At 36.7% G+C, this 24,671-nt stretch overlaps 2 protein-coding genes across 2 annotated transcripts; both read right to left on the reverse strand.

The window, feature by feature from the left end:
* Window positions 1-1,962: 1,962 nt before the first annotated feature.
* Window positions 1,963-10,165, reverse strand: LOC138708606 (hemolymph lipopolysaccharide-binding protein-like). The gene is made up of 4 exons (XM_069838717.1): window positions 10,001-10,165; window positions 8,529-8,646; window positions 3,792-4,061; window positions 1,963-2,156 (listed from the first exon to the last, which is right to left on the reverse strand). The coding sequence occupies exons 1-4, from the start codon at window positions 10,139-10,141 to the stop codon at window positions 2,008-2,010; spliced, it is 678 nt and encodes a 225-aa protein (XP_069694818.1). The 5' UTR covers window positions 10,142-10,165; the 3' UTR covers window positions 1,963-2,007.
* A 2,778-nt stretch (window positions 10,166-12,943) lies between these two features.
* LOC138708607 (hemolymph lipopolysaccharide-binding protein-like) lies at window positions 12,944-23,994 on the reverse strand. Its single transcript, XM_069838718.1, has 4 exons — window positions 23,834-23,994; window positions 20,480-20,597; window positions 18,795-19,064; window positions 12,944-13,130 (listed from the first exon to the last, which is right to left on the reverse strand). Exons 1-4 carry the CDS (start codon window positions 23,972-23,974, stop codon window positions 12,982-12,984), a joined length of 678 nt encoding a protein of 225 aa, XP_069694819.1. The 5' UTR covers window positions 23,975-23,994; the 3' UTR covers window positions 12,944-12,981.
* Between the last annotated feature and the right edge of the window lie 677 nt (window positions 23,995-24,671).

The raw sequence follows: 24,671 nt of genomic DNA on the forward strand, positions 1-24,671 counted from the left end.
CTCCACACAGCAACACAGTATTCGTTATTGCACTTCACAGACGACAATGATAATTTACTTGGATTATTGAGAACAACAATGAACTGTTAATCTTAACTAATGTTCACAGAGCACTATTTACAAATCAGAACTGTCAGTTCTCAGTTCACAGTTCGTTTGCCTTGGCTAATTTTTTCTAGCTCAGTCACTCGAGTTCACAGTATCTCGAACCCCAGACCTTCAGAGACAGTCCACTGAACTTCGAACTCAGGTCCCCCAACTGCGGTCCACTGCACTCGAACTCAGGACTTCGGACACTCATACAACTGCGGACACACTCAAGTCGGACTCCGGTCTCGAAGCTTCACTGTTACACAAGACTGGCTGGCTTGCTGTCCAACGACTACAACGACACTGCTCAAGTTCACTCGCGTGTCGTAATTTATAACCACACCATAGTTACGAAAAAGTACGATTGCTTGAAATTTCCAGAAGATAGAGCCTATCTAGGCTTCTCTGGATTTCTCTCCTCAGTCACCAGCTGATTTACTCCCCCCTCTCTGCCATCGCTCCTCTTACGTCGCGCCCCTCCAGACCCTAGCGGCTGCAGCACTCTTCGACGCGTTTTCTCGTGCGCCCCGCCCTCTGCGGGACGCGTGATCGAGCCTCGACTTGGCTGTCACAGTATGTTAATTCATTACATATTAGAACAGCGAACCTTCATTTGTGCTACATAATTTTCGATGGGATCATGGATTTTTCCATCCGGACTATGGCCCTGGACTCTACTCAGCCTCTAATACAGTGCTCTCATTTTACGAAAATACTTCGCATCATTCCGCCGCCGGCCGACTTCCTGCTCTCCCGACCGCACATCCCAGCAGTTAGTTTCTTCTTGATTTTTCGGTAGTAACGTAACACGCTCCCCGCCAGTGCAAGAACGACTCGCAGGAAAATGTATGTAGAGGTTCCGCTGTAATCTATTTTCCTCTTAAAATGAGAGCACTGCAGATAAGAGTACCAGGGGCATTTCCTTGAGGGTAAAGGCGGTGGATACCTAGAATTGACATCCCTACAATCATTAAATGCCGATTGTGTGTACAGGTAGAAGCCTTAACCTCTCGCCACCCCCTGGGCCGATTTGGCCTGTCATGGGTTTACTTTACTTTTATATTACGAATAAATCGTACGAAACCTGTCGTGTTTTATTGCTGCGGAAATTTGCTGGTTATCAACAACGATCAGATTCAACAATCCAGAATTTTATGAGAACGTGAGAGAAATCGACTTATTTTTAAATAAAAAGAGAAAGCGCATAAATCTAGTATTAGTATAGATGGCAGTTCAGATGAGTTTTAGAAACTGTAAACTACGTGGAGTTACAAGAAAATAGAAGAAGGTCATTTGATAAAACATACAGAATGAAGCTACTACGAATAGATAGATCTATTGTTTCAATAGAGAAGAACAGGAAATGTAGTAGTGATGATAATAATAATAATAATAATAATAATAATAATAATAATAATAATAGTAATAATAGTAATAATAATAAAAAAGAACTGAGTTTAGTCCATTGCTGTGGGTTAACGATTGGTTAGCATATCTTACCGTGAAACGAGAGGTCTAGGATTTAAATCCTGATATTAACAAGTCATATGGTTGGGTTCTTTCCGAGGTTTTCCCCTTAACCAACTGAAGCAAAATTTCTGGGTAAATTTGAGCTTTGGACCTCGGACTCATTTCGCTGCCATTAATTTACATATCATGTTCCATACCATGTACTTGTACAGACCGCGATCGTTCGGTTACCTATCATTCACAGAATGGGCGTGGTAAACACATTAAGCCTCAGGCAGCAGTGTAAGCCTTCGGGTCTTTCCTTCGTAAAAAAGAGTGAGAAAATAGAAATGAGAGTAATTACTATTCAATAAAGAAGTGAAAATCCAGAAATGAATCAAACTACTAACTATGATTTGGTACTTTTAATACATTTAAGTATATAATACAACAAACACTGCACAAGAATTATAGCTCTTGCTCGCAGAAGAAAGGAAACAAGATGTCACAGGTTGTGTCGTGGAGTAATCCATTTCGTTGCACCACCACACAGTGACCATCGTAGTTCGGCTGAGTCGGATGCCAGTTGGTGTATCCAGTCGCGTTAATATGTTCACCTACAATAAAAAGCAACAATCATTACAATTTTTCCAAAGTTATGTGTTATCACTGAAGAATATTGTGACATTTAACATTGTGAAATATATGAAGTGTTCTTCAACAATTATGCATTTATTTTGTAAATTAGTTCACAGGGATATATTTGAGTAGGCCTATAATGTGCATCATCACTATTATATGTTAAGCTAATTAACTCATTCCATTTTACAAGGATCTTCCCACCTTTTTCGTTTAAATTCAGCATGTTGAAATGTTATTGGTTTAAGGTGGATTATTCCAGTGTTTATTTAACCATACACGTTAGGCGTTTTTACTAGTAATGTGTACTCTGTGCACACAATGTAAGCAGTGCTTACCCTAAAATGCATATGAAATGAGTAGTTGAAAATAATTATACATATAAAGTTTACTACAATATTCGTTTGAGGATGTAATAAATGTTTTCTCAAAATTTCATTTTGTGTTGAAATGTTGGATTTTGTCAGTCGAAGTCTCCGCTTTTGTCCTCTTCGCCCGCCTCTTCTACACATTCTGCAACGGCGAAAGATCGAGATTCTTTCGCTTTTCACTTCGGGATTGTTAGACATAGTCCCGCACATGGGGTGTTTTCTGGTCCTGAGTCGGTATTAATGCACGTTTACAATATTGTGTTTAAAGCGATAACATATAGCCTATATGTAGCGAAATTTCAAGTTCTGTGCGTTTTCTGTGTATGTTGATATATAGGCCTATCAGTATTGTGCAATAACATTCAGTTGTTATATTCGACATTTTCATTATTTTGTAAGTTGAATTTGGTTTCTTAAGTTGGACATGAGACACGGCGAGTATATACGTATTTTGTGTGGAATCAGCATTTCAGTATATGCAATGCCAGACCTCCCGTACTCAAGTTGACAGTGAGCCCCTACCACACCGTAGCGGAGAAAGGAGAACGCACTTAATGAAATGTGAATAGCTCTAAAAGTAAATATAAGCTACATAGCATTACAAAGATATATTTTTACGTACATTTCGTTATGTGCAGAAGAATTATCATAGAAATATTCGTGGGTTTGTGTTTCCTCCTTTCATTTCTTGTGCCACAATGTCGCTTGACGCCTCGTGTATTTGTATTGCATAATTTACAAGTAATGTTCCCGTCATTCACTTCAAAACTTCACCAAATTCAGCCACAAAAATATGCGCCTGAAAACCTTTAACTTTCGATATTATTACACAGCAGGTACACAGTTTAACCAAATCTGAGTACTGATTGGTGAAAGGATACCCAACTTGAAACCACCGTAACGTATCATATAGGTCCCCAAAACTACAATCCTAATCATAATCAACAGTGATCTGTTAGCATACCTTCATCATATTTACACACCGTTTTGGTATAATAGGAAGGATGCACTGAAAGTAAGTCGTTTCCTTTCAGTGAGAAATTTAACTTTTCCTTAACAGGTATTTCACTCCGAGCCCTCCGGAATTTGTTATTAAAATATTGTTGCAGTTCTTGGATCAGGCAACGTAAATAGATCTCTTTGCTCTAATAGTAGCAGTTGAAATTCTTTTCTTAAAGTATCAGTATCCTCTTAGTTGTGACACCAGTGTATCAAGAAATTCACAAGAAAATTTTCACTTACCAAAAATGGTATTGAAATTTTTGGGTGTTTCTAAATCGCTAACGCCAACTAAAAAGTTTGCATTCCTCCAGTCATCTGTAATTTTAGGGTAACGATCCCATATCTTCTTCATCGCTTCAAATTCTTTTGCGGAGTTGATAACTGCGATATGACCTCCTTCTTCGACACATTTTTCACGAGCGTTGTGCCAATTCCTGGGTTCAGTGTGCAACTTGTAATAACTCAAGTCTTGGACCAATTCGTAGTCTCTCCCTGGTCTCTGTGGAGGAGCTGGAACAAGACAAACAGAAGTACTGTGCTTTGGCTATCGAGGCTCTTACAATGCGTACAGTATTTATCGGAACAGTCAACAAAAGAGAGAATGCTGTATTACCTGACTGCATATGATGATGATGATGATGATGATGATGATGATGATGATGATGAGGATTTTGACGAGTGTTGGAGGTAGTATTAGAGAGTTTACGCGCCCTACTGGTACGCTAATAGATTAATGCTATGGTGACATCATTGATGAAAGAGCCATTCGGAGCCATTCACCTCGCGTTAAGTCAGTAGTGGACCAGATATCCCTAGGGGGATAACGTGAACGTGAACGAAGTTGACCGTAGGCCTAATTCGGTGTTAAAACATGGCATCTCCTTTGAAATTTACTAGTCACCTGCGTGACTCAGTCGGTTAAGGCGCTTGCCTGCCGGTCTGAAGTTGCGTTCGGGCGCAGGTTCGATCCCCGCTTGGGTTGATTACCTGGTTGGGTTTTTTCCGAGGTTTCCCCCATCCATAATGTGAATGCAAGGTAATCTATGGCGAATTCTCTGCCTCGTCTCGCCAAATATCATATCGCTATCACCAATATCATCAACGCAAAATAACCTAGTAGTTGATACAGCGTCGTTAAATAACCAACTAAAATAAAAAAAAATAAAATTTGAAATTTACCACTTTGGACGATATTCATCTGCTTACAACAGCTCAAGATGGATAAATTATTCAGGCCGAACTACAAGAAGGCTCAGAAAAAAAAAAAAAAAAATTCGCTCAGATTCCAACAGACAGAAGGTTGAGTCTTGAGTACATTCCTTTGTTTAACTCACCGTAACTCGAAAACCGGTAAAGATTTTAAATACCGTCCACTTTTAAGAGTAACGTCCATTCTTTGTCAACACTTCTCTCTCTTTGACTCGCAATCTAAAGTGAGAAGTAAAAAATGTTTGGAGCTTACCAACTTTTGAGGTTGTAAATGTCAATTCTGAACAAAAACTATCGGAGTTAGTATTTCCTTTTTAACTTATCAAAAAAGATTTTCATTTTGAATATTTTTCTGTCCTTTCCTTAGACATTGATATATCAATTAAAAATATTACACCGCGATTCTTTAACTATGATAGGAGCTCCGCATGATAAATGTTTAACGGAGCAGGAAATTCGTATAATAGAGCCTTACGTTAAAGGAATACCTGAACCGATCGTTTACGTTTCTTTCCGAAGTTTTACGAACGTGAACCAGGGGCGTATTTTGCGGGCTACCGGGGCTACCGGCGGTTAGATATATTTTGTGTAATACTAGGGTCAGCGGTAGTCCAAACCCTTTAACCAGTATACGCCACTGACGTGAACATACGTTCACTACTGACATGAACATAGCGTTAGCCGTTTAGTGGCCGAAGAGGGTGCGAAAACTCTCTATTATGAGGGTAGTAGTAAAGTTATTATACTTGCACTAAACTTTGAACTTTGAAGAATAAATTATGTGAGCGAACGATATAAACATCCTTCGTATTTGCAGACAATGTCCTGTTTGACTCAAGTATCCAGTTTAAGATGAATATAACTAATATGATTTTTCCTACAGTTATCTTAGCCTTTGCATAATATCCCTAGGCCTAATAGTAGTAGTAGTAGTAGTAGTAGTAGTAGTAGTAGTAGTAGTAGTAGTAGTAGTAGTAGTAGTAATAGTAGTAGTAGTAGTAGTAGTAGTAGTAGTAGTAATAATAGTAGTAGTAGTAGTAGTAGTAGTAGTATATTTTTACCTATCTTGCCGTTATTCGCTTCGACTCTAGGAGCATGCTCATAGATGTCACTAGTGCTGAGAAGCGTCCACCACTGACTTCGTCAGAGAGCATCCAAAGTGCACTATAGGCGATAGATCCACTTTACACTCGCAATGAGTGATGGTAATGAAGAATTATTAGGACGTCACAGGGGAACTAGAGTATCCGGAGAAAACCCCTGTGTTGCCTTGATCACGGACTTGCCCAGTACATGTTTTAAAGTCAGGGTGGATGAACGGATTTGAATCCTGACTTATAAACCTATTACGCTAGTATTTATTATTATTATTATTATTACTACTACTACTACTACTACTACTACTACTACTACTACTACTACTACTACTACTACTACTACTACTACTACTACTATTATCATCATAATAGGTTAGAGGCCTATATCGAAGAGATGGTGGTGTGATCATGCTTTCTGCACGCTCCTGGAAACTATGATGTGGAAAACATCTTCATAGTAATGAAAGAATCTCATTGCTAAATTCATAATTTTAATCTGTTATTGAGTGACTACGTATCAACTACACAGCTATCTAGCCTCGGTGTAACATAGATAGGCACATGGTATTTGGTGATATTTGGAGACACGAGTAGGCCGAATATTTGACATGGGATTACCTAACATTTTTCTTAGAGCTTAGGAAAGCCTCGGAAAATCCAAGCGGTTTCGTACCTACATTCCAGCGCAAATCCGTAATAAGAATCGACTCACTAATCTATATGCTACGCCCGTGATCTGCTTGTTTTAGTACAGGAGTCCTCAACCTTTTTAAGACTGAGTACCAGCCACATGTAACACTAAGTGAGCGAGAATCATGAAGTCGCGTAGGTTTAATATATGAATACATAAGTAAATAAAATAAACGATTTTAAACACTCACCAGAGTAATGATATCCTTGAAATTGAATGTTTCTCAGAATTTCAGTTATTCCAAGTAGAAGTCGGTTAGATGTAAACACTAAATCAATCGTGAACGTTCCTTGTTAGTGAGGTATTTCATAAGTGGGAAAGTTTTCTCGCATAGGTAGGTCAACCCGAACATAGATATCGAAGAGTTGAGAGAAATATTCCATAGTATTTGGAATCTTTCTTGTATCTTCTGCTTCCCAAAGAATATGAATTTCTTTTTTGAAAACAAATATTCCAGTGATAGGAAGACTTGAGATCTATCAACTGAAGTTCCTCACAGGGGGCACATTATTCTGTTGAATATTCTTGATTTTTCTGAATTGAAAAGTATTTTAAGCATCATTAACTACAGCAAGACTTATTAGTTCGCTAAAATAGTGCAATAGATGGAAACTCCTGTTTTACAGGGTTATTTCCAATCTCTGATAACGAATTTGAATGACATCATGTGCATCAGGAACACACGGCAGCTGAACTGTGGCGCGAGGTGACAGACCAGTAGTGAGTGATCTCATAGTCAGAGTGCATAGCGACTCCCAGCAGTAAGTTACTTACTTACTTACTGGCTTTTAAGGAACCCGGAGGTTCATTGCCGCCCTCACATAAGCCCGCCATTGGTCCCTGTCCTGAGCAAGAGTAATCCAGTCTCTACCTTCATATCCTACCGCCCTCAAATCCATTTTAATATTATCTTCCCATCTACGTCTCAGCCTCCCCAAAGGTCTTTTGCCCTCCGGCCTTTCAACTAACACTCTATATGCATTTCTGGATTCGCCCATACGTGATACATGTCCTACCCGTCTCAAACGTCTCGATTTTATAGTCCTAATTATATCAGGTGAAGTATACAATGCGTGCAGCTCTGTGTTCTGTAACTTTCTCCATTCTCTGTAACTTCATCCCTCTTAGCCCCAAATATTTTTCACAGCAGTAAGTTAAGTGAAAATAAAATAAGCTTGCCATAAACGAGGTTTCGTTATTTCCAAGAAAGGCGTCTTCTGCGTACTTAATAAGATTGGTAAAGCTCGAATGGAATTAATTTGTATCATCTCGTGGGGTGCGGAGATTTATAACGGGGGTGGATTTGCTTGCTTTTTCCACTCTGGAATTAATCCCATCCGAGCTTTGCCAGTCTTATTAAATGCACACGAGTAGCCTTTCTTGGAAATAACGAAATCACTTGTTTTGCAGGCTCCTGTGATTTTCACGTAACTGTACTTGGTATCGGAAAGGGTTGTTATGTACCCCTCCCAAAAAGGCTCGATTTTCTTGGGCATTGCTACTGTGATACACCGTGCACTCTGATTATGAAATCACTCACTACTGGTCTGTCACCTCTTGCCGCAATTCAGCTGTCGATGTGATTACTGACGCACATGACGTCATTCCAATTCGTTATCAGAGATCGAAAAAAAACCTGTAGTATAGTACATACTCTAACAGTCTAACGGACAGCACAGGGTACGTTGTTCAACAACTGAGGCTAAACTTTTTGCATGAACTGCAAGTGCATTACTATATATGGCTGTTATGACGGGCAGGTAGGAGTTGGGGACCAATGAGATGGTCCTGTATTCTGCAATACAGACAGCGAAATTGACTTGATCGTCTTAATCTGATTTCGCAGATCTCAAGTTGCCTGTTCCAATATGTACAGTGGACTATCCTCTATTTTTTTCTGTTTAAAATTTCTGAACTTTTTTTACTGAATCAACCGGTATATTAAAGTAATCTGAAATGGATAGCTTAAAGTAGGCCTACCTGTAATCGTGGCCACAATGAGAACAGTCTCGCTGGTCTCGTATTTCTTAGTAGTGTGTTCAACGTTCACATCCAACGTGCCTGTCTGCTTGCTTTTCACTCCGTGCTCCACTTTAACCTGAGATAAGAGAGAAATATTTTCAAAATTATGGAAATGGTAATAGATTAAAAATGCCTATCACTGTTATATACATTTTTTCGTTGTACAGTGAACGCAGCAAACCCACCTACCCAATCGCCTCGTGCGCTAGATTGTCTCAAACCCTCCTTGCTACCGCTCAGTGAAGGTTCGTAAATAAACAGTACAAACTCATTGCTATGCTTAACGAAAACATAAGTAGTTTATTTATTAGAAACAAACGGGAGTAACAATTTTAATTTACGAAAACAAAAAAGATTTTTTTTTAAAATAAAGTGCCCTCCAGAATTCTTAACATATGATTCATCATAATAACTGTGATTTTTATCCAAAACTCGTATATTCTCGAGGAACTACACTTTATAGTACTACTTTATCAAGGCAGTATTAAGTATTCAATGAATACTGCTTGCGTTTACGGTTCTTTGCTTAGGAATTTCCCATGGAACGTTATGCTCCAAGAATGCTTTTCCTCATGCATTCCGGCTGGGATATTGCCATCAACAAACTTCGCCGTAATAGGGAAACGTTATCAAGGAAGATGGGACCCAGGGATGATGGACGATTACATGTGGTTTTTAGAAAGGGACGATTCTAATGCTTATAAGGAAAAAATAAGTGAAGACCTCGCTCAAAGAAGGTTGTATATCATATACTTTTTCATATGATATACAACCTTCTTTGAGGGAGGTCTTCATGTAATATCTCGTTTGTCTCTTTGTTTTATTAAGTGTGAAGTGCGGTTTTATATTAATTTATTTGCGTATTTAAAAGTTTTATTAGATGATTTGTTATTAATTTAGTACTTCTATCATAGCTAAGCTTCCTTTGAAGATTTATATAAAATAAATGAGACTAATATTATTTTTATTTGTACAAAATGCTGATCTTCCAAATTAGAGCAAATATCGTGCGTTTACTACAAAAACTAGCAAGTTTCATTCCTTTCCTATGTTGTTACTAACTTTTTCGAATAAATCTACTATACTATATGAAGAACACAAAACGTGGCCCCTTACGAATATTCAGTATCATTTTCTTGTTCCGCAAGTGTAAATTAGGTAAGATCAGCATATTTTATTCAAGTGTTGAGGAAAGAATTCGAATTATTTACTAATATTTTTTAAATTTTAGTACAATTTACTGGTAGGTACAGTATCTATGTAAACAAAATCTCCCCAATGATTTTAAGTAAAGTTGCTGTGTACTGCCATAATACAGGCAAAGTGTTCGGAAGCAAAAATGCCAAATACATATTTCATAAGTTACTATTTGTGGCTGTAAGTAACCTGAGTGAAATTAATTCATGTAGTTTCAAGTCTTTGTTGCATACCTGAGTTACCAAGTGTCCTGTGAAATTGCGATGACTATTGATAGAAAATTTCACAGGCGCAGAGACAAAATATACACTTTGTTGGCCACAGGTTACCCCAATATACCAAAAGAAGCACACGTAGAATACTGATGGCAACATAGCTCTTCACTGCTACTACGTTAATAGAACTTCGGAGTCTATTGATTGCTGCAGAACTTGCTGTTTATTTATACTCCTGCAGCTTATTAAACGCCATACATAGCCGGATTAGAATATTAATAAGCCAGGTGCTTCTACTAATTGTTGGTATTTTCCCATTCTCTTATTACATGACGTCATTGCAAAAGTTTTGCAGTTGTGCTGTGAAAAATAATCTCCACTGCAACTGTAACGATATTATAAAAATACATGATGGTCCGAAGAATACAGTGTTACAGAAGGCTGCAGGTTTGGACATGGAGGGCCCAGGTAAAATAAACTGTGGTAAGCCCGCCTGCATATTGACGGGGTAGGTAGATGCAGCACAGTGTTGGACCTGTTTTGTTAATTTTGTATATATTTATTACTGTATTCATTTATTTTGCGTATTATGATAATATACATTGAGATAAAACATCTAGAAGTTGTTTTATGATAATCGGTTAATTAATTGCGGTGTTATATCATATTATTCTTGCATCTGCACATAAAATTTGCCATTGAGTGACAATTTTTGGGACTATCTGTGTTAATACACAGCTCATTTCTATTCAGTACAGTTGAGTTTAGTTTATTGTAATGCAGTATATAATACAGCAGCGAATCTTCATTTATATGACTAATTTCCGATGGGGTCATGGATTTTTCCATTGATGTAGATAGTCCTTTCAGCCGGACTATAAATCGGGATATTATATTACAGAAAGCAGACGCACTGAATAACAGCTAACAAGTAAATATACCCATGAAGGCAGATAAAAAAGTTATTTTTTTCCTTCGCCACATTAATAATGTCAGAACATATATTTATACAAGTTTTTGGCTACTCGGCCATAATTGCGAGGTCGTGCAGAAAGTGATTTTCGCTGGGACAGTTTACAGAAAGAAATAAAATTTCATGGATATATTTATTGGAAGAGATGCAGCAATTGTTGCGCTATTTTTCAACATATTCCCACCAGAATTGAGACATTTGTCATACCATGGGATCAACAGAGAGGTGCAGACGACTGTCACACACTGGTTCCGATCCCAGGCGTCAGACTTTTACGACACAGGGATACAAAAATTATTCCATGGTATGACAAATGACTCAATTCCAGTGAGGGATATGTTAAAAAATAGAGCAACAATGCTGTAGACCTATCTGTTTCAATAAATCTTCCCATGAAATTGTGCTTTCCTTCTATAAATTTCTCCAGGGAAAGTCACTTTCTGGACGGCCTCGTAATTGCGGTGGAGTGGCCAAAATTTGTATAAGCACTTGTTTTGACATCATTAACATGGTGGAAGGAAACAGTGTAACTTTTTATCTGCTCTCATTAGAATATTTGCTTGTAACCTGCTGTTACTTGCCTCTATCACTTTTCGAACGGCGCCGCACGAAGCTAAACCTGTTTTTAAGAGTCCACCAATTAGATGAATATTACTGTTCAAGACTAATATTTAGAAAAGTGGAGGTAAAACATGGCGAATAAAGAAAGAGAATGAGAGAGGAAAGAGGTCAATTATTTATATCATCACATCATTATAATTGATAGGAAAACGATTAATGTTGTATTTATTCAAGAAAGAATGCGAAAAAAAATTAAGATAAAATATAAAGTTGATTTAACGTATTAAACAGGGGAATTTTCGATTTATGCAAAACAATCTGAGAAGTACTTAAGTAATGTTAACAGAATTTTGAGCTAAATACATCAAGAATAAAATTAATCAGTGTATTGTTTAGAAAAGAAACTGGGATGGCTGCGTGGTGTATACCACCTGCCTACTAGGCATGAGGTCCGCATTCGAATACCGGAGATGCGTGAGATTTCTCATTAAAAAATCAATTCAGCACTTGTGACGAACAAGACTGCAGTTGGGGTTTTTATTGATGTAATTTTCCATAAGTGTATTAACTTCTGTATATCTTATAATTATGTAGATGGAACTACACCATAACACGAGCATTGTCCATTCCGGTGTTTGTGGTTCTTCATATAAATTATGTAATTTAATTAAATAAATATAAAATAAATAGCAAATATGAATTATGAAGTTTAATGGAGTTAGTGTAAAATATGTTAAATATAGGCAGTTCAGATGAGTTTTCCAAACTGTAAGGTATATAAAGTGAGATACAAGAAAATACAAGATGGTTCATAGGTCGTTTGCTAAAACATACAGAAGAAGCCACTACGAATTGATGGTTCTCTTGCTTCAACAGAGAACAAGAACAATAAATGTAATAACAATAGTAAAGAACTGAGTTTAGTGCATCGCTGTGGAGTAACGGTTGATTAGCACGTCTTACCGCGAAACGAGCGAGCCCTGGTTCAAATCCTGATATTGACAAGTTACATAGTTGTTTTTTTCCGAGGTTTTCTCCTCAATCAACTAAAGCAGAATTTCTGGGTAAATTTGGGTTTTTGACATCGGACTCATTTCGTCAGCACTAATTTACATAGTATCTTCCATATCATAATCTGCGTTAAGTTCACGATGCGACGTGCTGTACTCGTACAGACCCAGAAACAAAATTTGGGCCACCTGAATTTTTCCAGTTCGAATTATAATATACTGCGCATGCGCCCGTTCGGTCACTCATCATTCACAGAATAGGATTGGTAAGCAAAATAAGCCTCAGGCAGCAGTGTAAGTCTTCGCGTCTTTCCTCCGTAAAAGAGAGAGCGAAAAAAGAAATGAGGTTAATTACAATTCAATGAAGAAATGAAGTTCAAAAAATGAATCAAACTACTACAAGGATTTGGTTTTTTTTAATACATTTGATTATGAAATACATCACTGTACAATAATTACAGCTCTTGTTCACAGAAGAAAGGAAACAAGATGTCACAGATTGTGTTGTGCAGAAATCCGTTTCGTTGCACCACCACACAGTGACCATCGTAGTTGGGCTGAGTCGGATGCCAGTTGGTGTATCCAGTCGCGTTAATATGTTCACCTACAAAAAACCGCAACAATCATTAAAATTTTTCGAAATTATGTGTTATCATTGAAGAATAAAATATTGAACATTGTGAAATATATGAAGAGGTTCTTCAACAATTATGCATTTGAAATTAATTCACAGGAACGTATATGAGTATATGTGTATCATCAATCAAGAGTAACAATCAATATAATTTTGCAAACTAATATTTTGACTTAAGAATACTATAATATTTAACAATGCATTTATTTTGTAAATTACTTCAAAGGGATACATATGAGTTGAGACCGGAACTTTGGCCGAATGCCATTTTAAATGTGTTAAATCTATCTTCATTTTGAAAGTAAATCTGTACGAATTATACCTTTGTGATTGAAACGTCACAGTGTTATGTTGTCCTTTTCTGCTCTTTTTTTAATATAAATGCCTAATTTACAAAATAAATACTTTTTTTTCGCCTTTATTTGATTATTTATTTATTATTTATTAACTTATTAATAAAAAATGCCTACAGGTATATTTTAATTTATTCCTATACCCACTACAATGAAAGTGACTTCACCGAATGTATATTATTGTCTTTCAGTCTTTCTTTTTGCAACAATGAGTGCTGCCATGCAAAAATGTATAACAGTAAGCGTTTTAATTATCGCTTGTGTTTATTTGGCAAGGCAACAATGAATGCGGGTCTAACGTTACTTTTAACGGTTATTTTTTTCTTTCAGTTTTCATTTCGACGTTGTTATAGCTAGCTAAATATTTCATATCGCAACATATCGGTACAACCAAACACAAAAATGCACTTTCCAAAGCTACTGGGAAGAAGATTTCTTTGCTTCCAACAGTAATTGCAACATCGAGTCGGAAATCTCAATTTGCAGTCTACTTGTGTAAAGCTTTACTTGCTACCGAAATCCCTTTGTGGAAAGTGCAAGGTTGTGGGCCTAGTGCAAGGTTTTTGTAATTCCTTTTATTGCTTATTTTTAGCTATTTTAATGCCTATTTGCCTGCCTATTTTAACGATTCATAATGCCTAAACGTCCGGTCTCTGCATATGAGTATAATGTACATCATCACTATCATAATGTTAAACTGTTAACTCTTTCCATTTCAGAAGAGTCTTTCCATCCTTTTCGTGGGAATCCAGCATTTAGAAATGTTATTGGTTTGAAGTGCAATATTCCAGTGTTTGTTTCCTTACATGTTACGCGTTGATACCGGTGATTTGCCCTCCGTATATGCAAGGTAAGCATTGCTTACCCTAAAATAAATGCGAAATAAATAATTGAAAATAATTATAACATATAAAATTTACAACAATAGGCAATTTGTTTGATAGTATAATAATTTTTATCAAAATTTCATTTCGTGTTGAAATGTTGAATTTGGTCAGTCACATTACAAAAATTCGAAATCTCCGCTTCTCTCCTCTTCGCCCATTTATCCTACACATTCTGCAGCGGCGAGAGATCGCGACTGTTGGGCCCTTCGCTTCCCGCATATGCACTGTTTTCTGACACAAAGTTGGTATTAATGCACTTTTACAATGTTGCGTTTAAAGCGATAATATATGTAGTGAAATCTCAAATTCTGTGTGTTTTCAGTGGATGTTATATATGTCAGTACAGTGCAACTACATTTAATTGTTATATTCGACATTCTTTTTATTTTGTAGGTGTAATATTTTGGTTTACTAAGTTAGACACAAGTCACGACAAGTATATTGTTGGTGTGGAACCAGCGTTTCAAGGTACGCAATGACAGACCTCGCATTGGCAGCGAGCTCCTACCATGACGTAGCTGAGAAAGGAGGACAAATTCGCGAAATGAAGCAGCGAGCACAGAAAAATTACTTTCTCTTTGAGATACTTTTAATATCGTATTTGTGATGTCAGACTTAGATAATTTAATAGGAACTCTGAATGTTAATACACATAAACACAGATGATATTATAATTTTTATTCCAATTATACAATCTAATCTTTAAGTAAAAGCCTATTTTTCTCCTGATTTCATTATCCTTAAATGTCAGAAATTCTTATTATGTACGAATGAAATATTACATAACTTAAATTAAATTTGTACTTCACTATATTTAGTCCTTTCTTCCGCTCTGCAACAAGGCAAGTCATCTTCTTATATCACTGCATTTGAATTAAAGAAATGGCGAAATACTCAGCGAATATAGCAAAGATCTCACGATCCTCGTCTGAAAACTCGTGTGAACCAATTACAGTACATAGCCAAATTGAGGTAACAGGACAAACAGAACCTCGTGTAAGGTGGGTGCGAACCGACCAGTAAAACAGTGAGAATATTCAGACGGAACTAAAATGGGCTCTGTATGTCAAATTTTCAAAACGTGCCGAGTGTAATTCTGAACACTTAATTCGTGAGTAAAACAAAGATGCAAGATATGTCGATAATCTTAGCTCCCGTTGCAAAACGTCAAAGACTAATTGACAACTTTGATACAAAAACTCGTTATATACAGGCAGTTTTATTATGAGATTATAGATGTACTCTTGCATCATCTGACTGACAGATTCAGCAACTTAGATTCAAAGCCAGAATAGGAATTCGCTTGCATGTCTTAACCTCATGGGGAATAGAGAACACGAACACAAAGATAAAAAAAAATTATGGGAAATTATTTCACTTTGACACTCTCAGGTCACATACCACAAGACATGCGTCTCTGAATTAATTTTCATGAAAGAGAGTGATTTATAAACGGTATATAGCGAAGTTGTGAAACTGTGTGAAGAGGTTATGTCTATTCCGGCTACAACTGATTCCGTAGAATGTAGTTTTTCAGCATTAAAGTTAATTAAGAACCAGATACGGAATTCCCAAGGACAGGTAGGACTTTACACACTTGTCTTTGGTAACAATAGACAACAAATTACTGTGTCATTTGCAAGGTGACTCCAAATTTCATAATCTCGTCATAGACTACTCGTAATTCGCTAAAGAAAAGATGGAAGGTAGGTCAATAAATTGCAGAACTGCTTATTGTGCACCACACGCCACTGGTTGGTACCGATATTTTTTATGTTTAATTTTTATTGTTTAAGTGCAGTATGTTTCAATTTTCTTTAAAATCTATCGTAGATACGAACTGATCACACTCGCTGTTCCCTTACTAGAGTAATGAGTTTTTAAACTTCTTAGGCATGAATCTGACAGGGAAAATACTCAATTTGTCATAAAGAAATATTGAATATTTCTATATAATTAGCAAGAACTAATGTCGTAGTTATCGAACGTAAAAAGAAACGTCTGATTTTTCAGTGCGTTTGAGCAGAGTCGACCTTCACACTTATCGCATTTCATACTACGAAATAATTCGCAATATATAAAGATTTCCTATTTGTTTACATTAATATGTTCGAATAGGACCCCAGACATTGCAAAGGACATCATTTGTAACGGTTGAAATAAAGTACACTTGCGTAAAAACTATTATTACTTATGACGAGTGCTTAACTCTTCGTCATTTACCAATATGAAGCCACCGGCGTGGCTCAGTCGGTTAAGGCGCTTGCCTGCCGCTCTGAAGTTGCGCTCGGGCGCGGGTTCGATCCCCGCTTGGGCTGATTACTTGGTTGGGTTTTCTCCGAGGTTTTCCCCAACCGTAAGGTGAAAACCAGGTAATCTATGGCGAATCCTCGGCCTCATCTCGCCAAATACCATCTCGCTATCATAAATTTCATCGACGCTAAATAACCTCGTAGTTGATACAGCGTCGTTAAATAACCAACTAAAAAATTACCAATATGAAGCCAGTTTAATGTTCCAATTTGCAGTCAGAGTCGCTTCCCAGGATACCTCATAGGAGACTGGTCTACACTACACACGCCTTCGTGTCCAAATTTGAATGTCGGAATCGTGATTCATATGACCCAGGTTTACTGCATTTTCGAAGTCCGAGAATACCAAATTGTGCAACCTGTTCAACAAATCTCCTCTATTGCTAACTGGAACGAGTTGCTTTTCCCTGCGGTGCATTTGAATCAGGCTTGTCATCTTTCTAACTTTTTCTTGAAAAAGAAAAAGCAACAACCTTTCCTTTCATCTCATCAGTAATGGTGACAATTGATTGAACTTTGTTTTCCGGCGAGGGCACATATTCTGAATGGGATGACTCACCTTTGTTTTCAAAAGACTTGCTTGAATATGAAGATGGTCTTGTATCTGTTGCTTTCTCGCTGTCTTCCTCGAGTAGCTTTCCAATCGGCAGTATTCATTCTTTAAAATCTACCATAAGGTCAGAGGTCTCTATATAATATATTCGAATCGCCAAACAATTTCGGCTTTCGATTCGGTTTGCGAGAATTATTCATTGCAAGTCACTGGCATGAATTCGATGTTCTTGGTTGTTTGGAGCATTTTATGGACGATGATACTTCGATTGGCCTAATGTCTCATTATTGTAACAATTACGTAACATAACTGTACATAAAACGTGCCGAAGTTTAAGTAGACCTATGATTTCAGTATGTTGTTGGTTAGTCAACTGTCCGAATATAGGTTTGAACCTTATAAGTAACACAAATAAGGCATAACTCATGAGGCAACTAAGCCAGGAGATAATGTGGTAGGGTGGCCAGTTCCTTTGCCCCTCCAATGCATACATCTCCGATTAGCTACATATTCCACTAATCAGACTTCAAATGCATACAAACAATTGCTGTTCCTCTAACACATCGTCAAGTGAGATGTACTGCCTGGTAATAGATATACATACTGTATCAGCCAGAACCTCAATCAGAGATAGAATTTCAGTATAAAGCCAGTATAAAAATCAGATTTTTCTTTTTAGATTCGATAATTATGTCAATAGCGCTTGGTAATGATGCAGAAATATCCAATATTTATTTCTGACAACTCTAGTACTTTCCTTGTGAAATGTTCTAATACTAGATCATGCAGTCTCTCCTAATTTCGGAAGATCTTAATGATTGAATAATAGAATTGCAATCATATTTGAATTCATTATTGGCAAGCGCACAAATTTACATAATTAATTTATGAATACTTCATTGTTTTATTTAGAAGCATTCTTTGATAGAGACTAAATGATAGCAAAATTGTCTTACGTTTTACTGACGTCAAGTATTCAATGTGACATAGATATTTTCTTCTTTATAAATAGAGCTACTGTACTTACAAATGTTCTGTAAGCACTGAAGACTATAAATCTTTGCCCACTGTGCGCCAACACTACAGGTACTACAGTATGTAAGCAGTCCAAGACAAATATGGGCTTGTAAAAATTGATTGGTTTAATCCACAAAAAAAGAGATAATATTCCCAAGTTATGTGCATTTACTCTATTTAGTTCAGGACGCTGGAGTGGAATGTGCAGAGAGATTCCTCCTTTCTTGCCACATCTGGATGGTGACGCCAGTAATTTATAATTATGTCATAATCAACAATAAGCTGTTAGCATACCTTCATCATATTTGCACGCCTATTTGAAAATAGGAAGGATGCACTGAAAGCAAGTCCTTTCCCTTCAGTTTGACTTTTTCCTTAGCAGGTGTTACACTTCAAGCCCTCCGCAATTTATTGGCAACGTCAATAGATCTTTTCTTAACGTGTCAGCCTCCTCTTTACCTGTAATAGCAGTGTATGGAGGACTTCAAACAAGAAGGATAATTTTCACTTACCAAAAATTGTAATGAACTTTTTGGATGTTCCTAATTCGCTGACTCCAACTAAAGAGAATGCATTCCTCCAGTCATCTGTAATTGTAGGGTAACGATCCCATATCTTCTTCATAACTTCAAATTCTTTTGCGGAGTTGATAATAGCGATATGAGCTCCTTCTTCGACACATTTTTCACGAGCGTTGTGCCAATTCCTGGGTTCAGTGTGCAACTTATAATAACCCAAGTCTTGGACCAATTCATAGTCTCTTCCTGGTCTCTGTGGAGGAGCTGGAACAAGACAAACACAAGTACTGTGCTTTGGCTATTGAGGCTAATACAATGCTTATAGTATTTATCGGAACAGTCAACAAAAGAGAAAATGCCGTATTACCTAACCGCAGATGATGAGGAGGACGAGGAGGATTGTGATTGTGTTGGAACTAGTATTAGAGAGTTTTCGCACCCTACTGGTATGTTCAAACGTTAACACAATGTTGACGTCATTGACGAAAGAGCCATTCAGAGCCATTCACCTCACGTTAATTCAATAGTGGTCCAGCTATCCCTAGGTGGATAGCGTGAATGTGAACAAAGTTGACAGTAGGTCTAATTCGGTGTTAAAACATGCCATCTTGTTTGTGATTTATGAAATTGGACGATATTCATCTACTTAGAAGAGCTTAAGATGGATAAATTATTCAGGCCGAACTACAAGAAGGATCAGGGGAAAAAATTTTCACTGAGATTCCAACAGAAAAAAGGTTGAGTCTTGGGTAGTACGCCAAGCGAAAACATTCCTTTGTTTAACTCGCTGTAACTCGAAAACCAGTAAAGATTTTAAATAGCAACTAATTTTAAAAGTAACTTCCATTCTTTGTCAACACTGCTGTCGCTTTAACCCGCAATCTAAAGTGAGAACTAAAAAATGTTTGCAACTGATTAACTTTTGAAGGTGTAAATGTCAATTCTGAACAAATATAATCGAAGTTACTATTTCGTTTTTCGCTTATCAAACAAAATTTTAATTTTGAATATTTTTCTGGCCTTTTCTTAGACAGTGATGTATCAATTAAAACAATTATAGTGCGATTGATTAACTATGATAGGAGCTCCGACATGATAAATGATTAACGGAGCGGAAAATTCGTATAATATAGCCTTACGTTAAAGGAATACCTGCACCGATCCTTTACGTTTCTTTCCGAAGTTTTACGAACGTAAACATATGTCACTACTGACGTGAACATAGTCTTAGCAGTTTTGTGGACGACGAGGGTGCGAAAACTCTCTATTATGAGGGAAATGGTGAAGTTATTATACTTGCACCAATGTTTGAACTTAAACGCCCGTTTTAGTTTAGTACATCATCTAACAGTCTAACGGACAGCACAGGGTACGTTGTCCAACAACTGAGGCTAAACTTTTTGCATGAACTGCAAGTGCATTACTATATATGGCTGTTATGACGGGCAGGTAGGAGATGGGGACCAATGAGATGGTCCTATAATCTGCAATACGGATCAAGATATCTACAGCGAAACTGACTTCATCGTCTTAATCTGATTTCGCAGATCCCAATTTGCCCGTTGCAATATGTACAGTGGACTATCTTCTGTTTTTCCTGTTCAAAATTTCTGCACTTTTTTACTGAATCAACCGGTATAATAAAGTACTCTGAAATGGAAAGTTTAAAGTAGGCCTACCTGTAATAGTGGCTACAATGAGGATAGTCTCGCTGGTCTCGTATTTCTTTGCAGTGTGTTCAACGTCCACATCCAGTGTGCCTGTCTGCTTGCTTTTCGCACCGTGCTCTACTTTAACCTGTGATAAGAGAGAAATATTTTCAAAATCATGAAATGGCAGTAGATAAAATATGCCTATCACTGTTATGTACACTTTTCCGTTCTAAATTGATCGTGCGCTGGATTGTCTCAAACCCTCCTTGCTATTGCTCAGTGGCGGCTCGTAAATAAACAGTACAAACTCATTGCTATGCTTAATGAAAACAGAAGTAGTTTATTTATTACAAACTATCGGAAATAAAAACTTAAATTTATGAAAATAAAAAGTATGGTTTTAATAAAGCACTCCCCAGAAATCTTAACATATCGATGATGTTTAGGTAAAAGGGCTTAACCATCATTTTTAAATGTGACTTTTTGCTGCAGTTAGTTAAAATTTATTTACAAAACATAAAGATATGTTTTTTTTACGGTCATGTTTATATTTCTTCATATAAAGTAACTAATAATAGTGTGTTGAAATTGAATTATAGCTGTTTCTGAAAAAATTTTCTTTTGGTGATAAGCCCTTTTACTTGAACACCATCGATATGATTTAACATAATGATGGTGATGTTTTCCAAAATTGGCATATTTAAAATGAGGCATTTGATGAATACTTCTTGCGTTTACGGTTCTTTGCTTATAAATTTATCATGCAACTTAATACTTCAAGAATATTTTTCCTCATGAATTCCGGTTCGATTGTTGTATTTGGTTTTTTGTTGGTTATTTTTTATTAATTTTCTTTTCAATAAAACTTGCTTTCATTCATACTATTTGTTTAGCACGATCAGCATATGCCAAGGGATAAAGTCAGCAAATGTAGTAACATATATTATCGTGACAATAAATGTTATGTTGAAATTAATATGTATGTGTGTGCATATGTGCGTGCGTGATGACAGATGAGATATCCATCTAATTTACAGAGAGTGATAAAGAAAGAAGTTCTGCAATAAGCTCATGTAAAGCGACAAGAATATATTTTACCTCCTTAGATTGACTGTATAAACAGGGACAAGCTTTGGATAATATTGAAGGATTATAATATACCACGAAATTTAATTAACTCTATAAGAATATCGTTGTACCAGCACCAAGGATTGAGATCAGTGGGCAAAACAAAAGGGAATCTGGACTGAGTATAGAAGTAAATAAAGGTCTTCGAAAGGGTTGGGTTCTTTCTCCTTTATCTTTTGATAATACGTAAATACATACGTACATACATACATACATAAATAAATACATACATACATATATACATACATACATACGTAAACTTAGGATAATTAATCTAGGATAGATAAGAATAGGCATTAGATATAGTGAAAGACTAAAATGTTCACAATAGAATAACAAACCTACATACGCCTAGATAGTGACAGTAACGAGGCATAATGTGTATTTTGTAAACATACAGGTAGCAAGGCATGCAGTATTACCTTTATTGTAATGGGACATGCTGTTCAACTAATATTAAAAAAATACATACATACATACATACATACATACATACATACATACATACATACATACATACAGGGACATCATTTTATTTTGACTTCAACTTTTATTGTACCTGAGTTTTTGAATGTACTTCACTCCCACCGCTTCTACTAACCAAGTTCCAAGTGTCCACACAGAACTAAGGTCGCAGTACTGAGTTAGCGGTTATAGTACGTTTCAGAAATATGTTCGCGTTTTCCAGTGACGAAAATTTCCAATATTGAATCATATTTTCGCACAGGTACTGTCGTCCGTTTGCCTACGTCGCATCCCGATTTCCCCCACCTGCTTCTGCTCGCTCCACTGTAAAGACTAGTGGCTGGGTTTCTTAGCTCTTTTCTGAAAACATTAATTTCTGTTAGAAATTAATTGGACCTCTACGTAATATTATACAATTGTTTAAAATAACTTAAATAAAAGGGCCTCGTTAAGTAATTAACTATTACGTGATTCCCCCCCCCCCTTTCTACGATCCTGCGACATAACCATTTGGACGGACAGTAGATAGTATGTCTGAGTAATTTTATCTGTGCGGGTCGGGCAGAAGTGAAGACTGAATTTACAGTACGTAAGGTACTCTTTTATAGAGTAGCTACAGAATTATTTCAACATGAGTTACTAAGTATGAAGGACGAAACTGGTAATTGGAATTAGATGCAATAGTCTATAGCGCGATAATAGGCACAAAAGACCTGTATCGAAATGAACGGCCACCATTTTAAAAAATGTGTTTAAATAGCCATATTATGATTATTTTTAATTTTAACTTCATTCTCTATATCGTACGCTAATGTGCTGCAGACAGTATAATATACACTGCATAATGAATACGTCCGCATGGACAGCTCAGTTCGTGAGTAAAAACACTTATTGTTAATACATTACTGTATTTTGATTAAACAAAACCTAATGAAAATGATCAAACCCAAAATCGCGATATTTCCTACTTTACGTAAATGGATGAACTACTTTTCTTCCCTCCTGTATCTAGTAAAGTGATCTGTTTGTATTTTACGCCAGTATAATCGAACTCCAGTCGTGGAAGGAGGTAGCAAACGGTGTTTCCGGGTCTCAATCATTAATCCAAAGGTATAGCCAGGTTAATATTAAAAATGTTAGTAAAAATAAAATGATGTCCCTGTACATACATGCATGCATGCATACATACATACATACATGCATACAGTACAGTACATAGTGTTCTGCCAACGCAAGGCAAGGCTCACTAACTAGCAATGATGTCATTTACTCAAATTGACTGGCGGGAAAGGTCGAAGATAGCTCTGAACCTCACAAGTGATAACAAGAAGCCACCTCTTATGAGGCAACTACTAAGCCAGGAGATAACAGGGTAGGATGATCAGTTCCTTTCCCCCTCCATTACATACGTCGCCGACTAGTCAGACTACCAAATTGTTCTTCCTCTGACACATATCGTCAGGTGAGATGTACTGCCTGATAATAGATGTACATATGAGCCAGAATCTCAATTAGAGAACCCATAAATAGTATGAAAAATAAAAATATATTCCCAATTTCTTAACAAAATAAATTCAATTTAATTAAATAATTAACCATCTACCGTGTGATCGAACATTTTCGACATTTACGTTTTATCATGATAATATATGTTACTACATTTGCAGACTTTATCCCTTGGCATATGCTGATCGTGCTAAACAGGACTGAAAGCAAGTTGGAACAGTTGACTAAACAACTATTTGTGGCTGTAAGTAAATCTGAATGAAATTTTTTCATGTTGCATACCTGAGTTACCCAGTGTCCTGTGAGATTGCGGTAACTATTGATAGAAAATTTTACAGGCGTAGAGACAAAAGATACACCTTGTTGGCCACAGGTTACCCCAATATACCAAAAGAAGCACACGCAGAATATTGATGTCAACATAGCTCTTCACTGCTATTACGTTAATAGAACTTCGGAGTCTGTTGATTGCTGCAGAACTTGCTGTTTATTTATACTCCTGCAGCTTATTAAACACGACACATAGCCGGATTAGAATATTAATAAGCCAGGTGCTTCTACTAATTGTTTGCATTTTCCCCATTCTCTAATTACACGACATCATTGCAAAACTTTTGCAGTTGTGCTGTGAAAATAATCTCCACTGCAATTGTAGCGATATTTGCATCAATAAAAAACGATGATGATTCGAAGAACACAGTGTGTTTCAGAAGGAATAGTAATTACAATAGTATATTGTGCCATAGACAGTTCTGAGTAATAGAAGCCCATATAGGCTATCTAAGCAAATGTTCACTTTTGAATTGGTTCAGACATAGGTTTTTTAAATCTGGCTCTTAAGAAGCTATTATAAGATACCGTATATTAAAAGAACGATAAATGCATTATTGTTTGTATTTTGCTGACATGACACAAGTAATTGACACTTCATAGTAATTGTTAGAAAATTCCACATCCAACCAGAATGTACTCGGCAACATTATTAATAATTAATAGTACTTGTTCTTCAGAGATCGTCTTGAGGTTTTCTTTTGAGGGTTTCACTATTGTGATGGAAATGAGAGTGGAAGGAAGAAAGGGAAGAGGAAGACCAAGGATTAAATGGGAGGATACAATAGAA

This window comes from Periplaneta americana, chromosome 11, assembly GCF_040183065.1.
Source record: "Periplaneta americana isolate PAMFEO1 chromosome 11, P.americana_PAMFEO1_priV1, whole genome shotgun sequence".
NCBI classification, from domain to species: domain Eukaryota; kingdom Metazoa; phylum Arthropoda; class Insecta; order Blattodea; family Blattidae; genus Periplaneta; species Periplaneta americana.

What these genes read in the sequence shown, in the direction of transcription:
- LOC138708606 (XM_069838717.1), bottom strand. Translation starts at nt 10,141, where the DNA reads ATGTTGCCATCAGTATTCTACGTGTGCTTCTTTTGGTATATTGGGGTA. An exon ending in CAGGACACTTGGTAACTCAG is followed by an intron (nt 8,647 to 10,000) that starts GTATGCAACAAA and finishes CTCTTATCTCAG; the next exon opens with GTTAAAGTGGAGCACGGAGT. An exon ending in AAATTTCAATACCATTTTTG is followed by an intron (nt 2,157 to 3,791) that starts GTAAGTGAAAAT and finishes TTTTTATTGTAG; the next exon opens with GTGAACATATTAACGCGACT.
- LOC138708607 (XM_069838718.1), bottom strand. Translation starts at nt 23,974, where the DNA reads ATGTTGACATCAATATTCTGCGTGTGCTTCTTTTGGTATATTGGGGTA. An exon ending in CAGGACACTGGGTAACTCAG is followed by an intron (nt 20,598 to 23,833) that starts GTATGCAACATG and finishes CTCTTATCACAG; the next exon opens with GTTAAAGTAGAGCACGGTGC. An exon ending in CATTGTAGCCACTATTACAG is followed by an intron (nt 19,065 to 20,479) that starts GTAGGCCTACTT and finishes GTCTTGTTCCAG; the next exon opens with CTCCTCCACAGAGACCAGGA.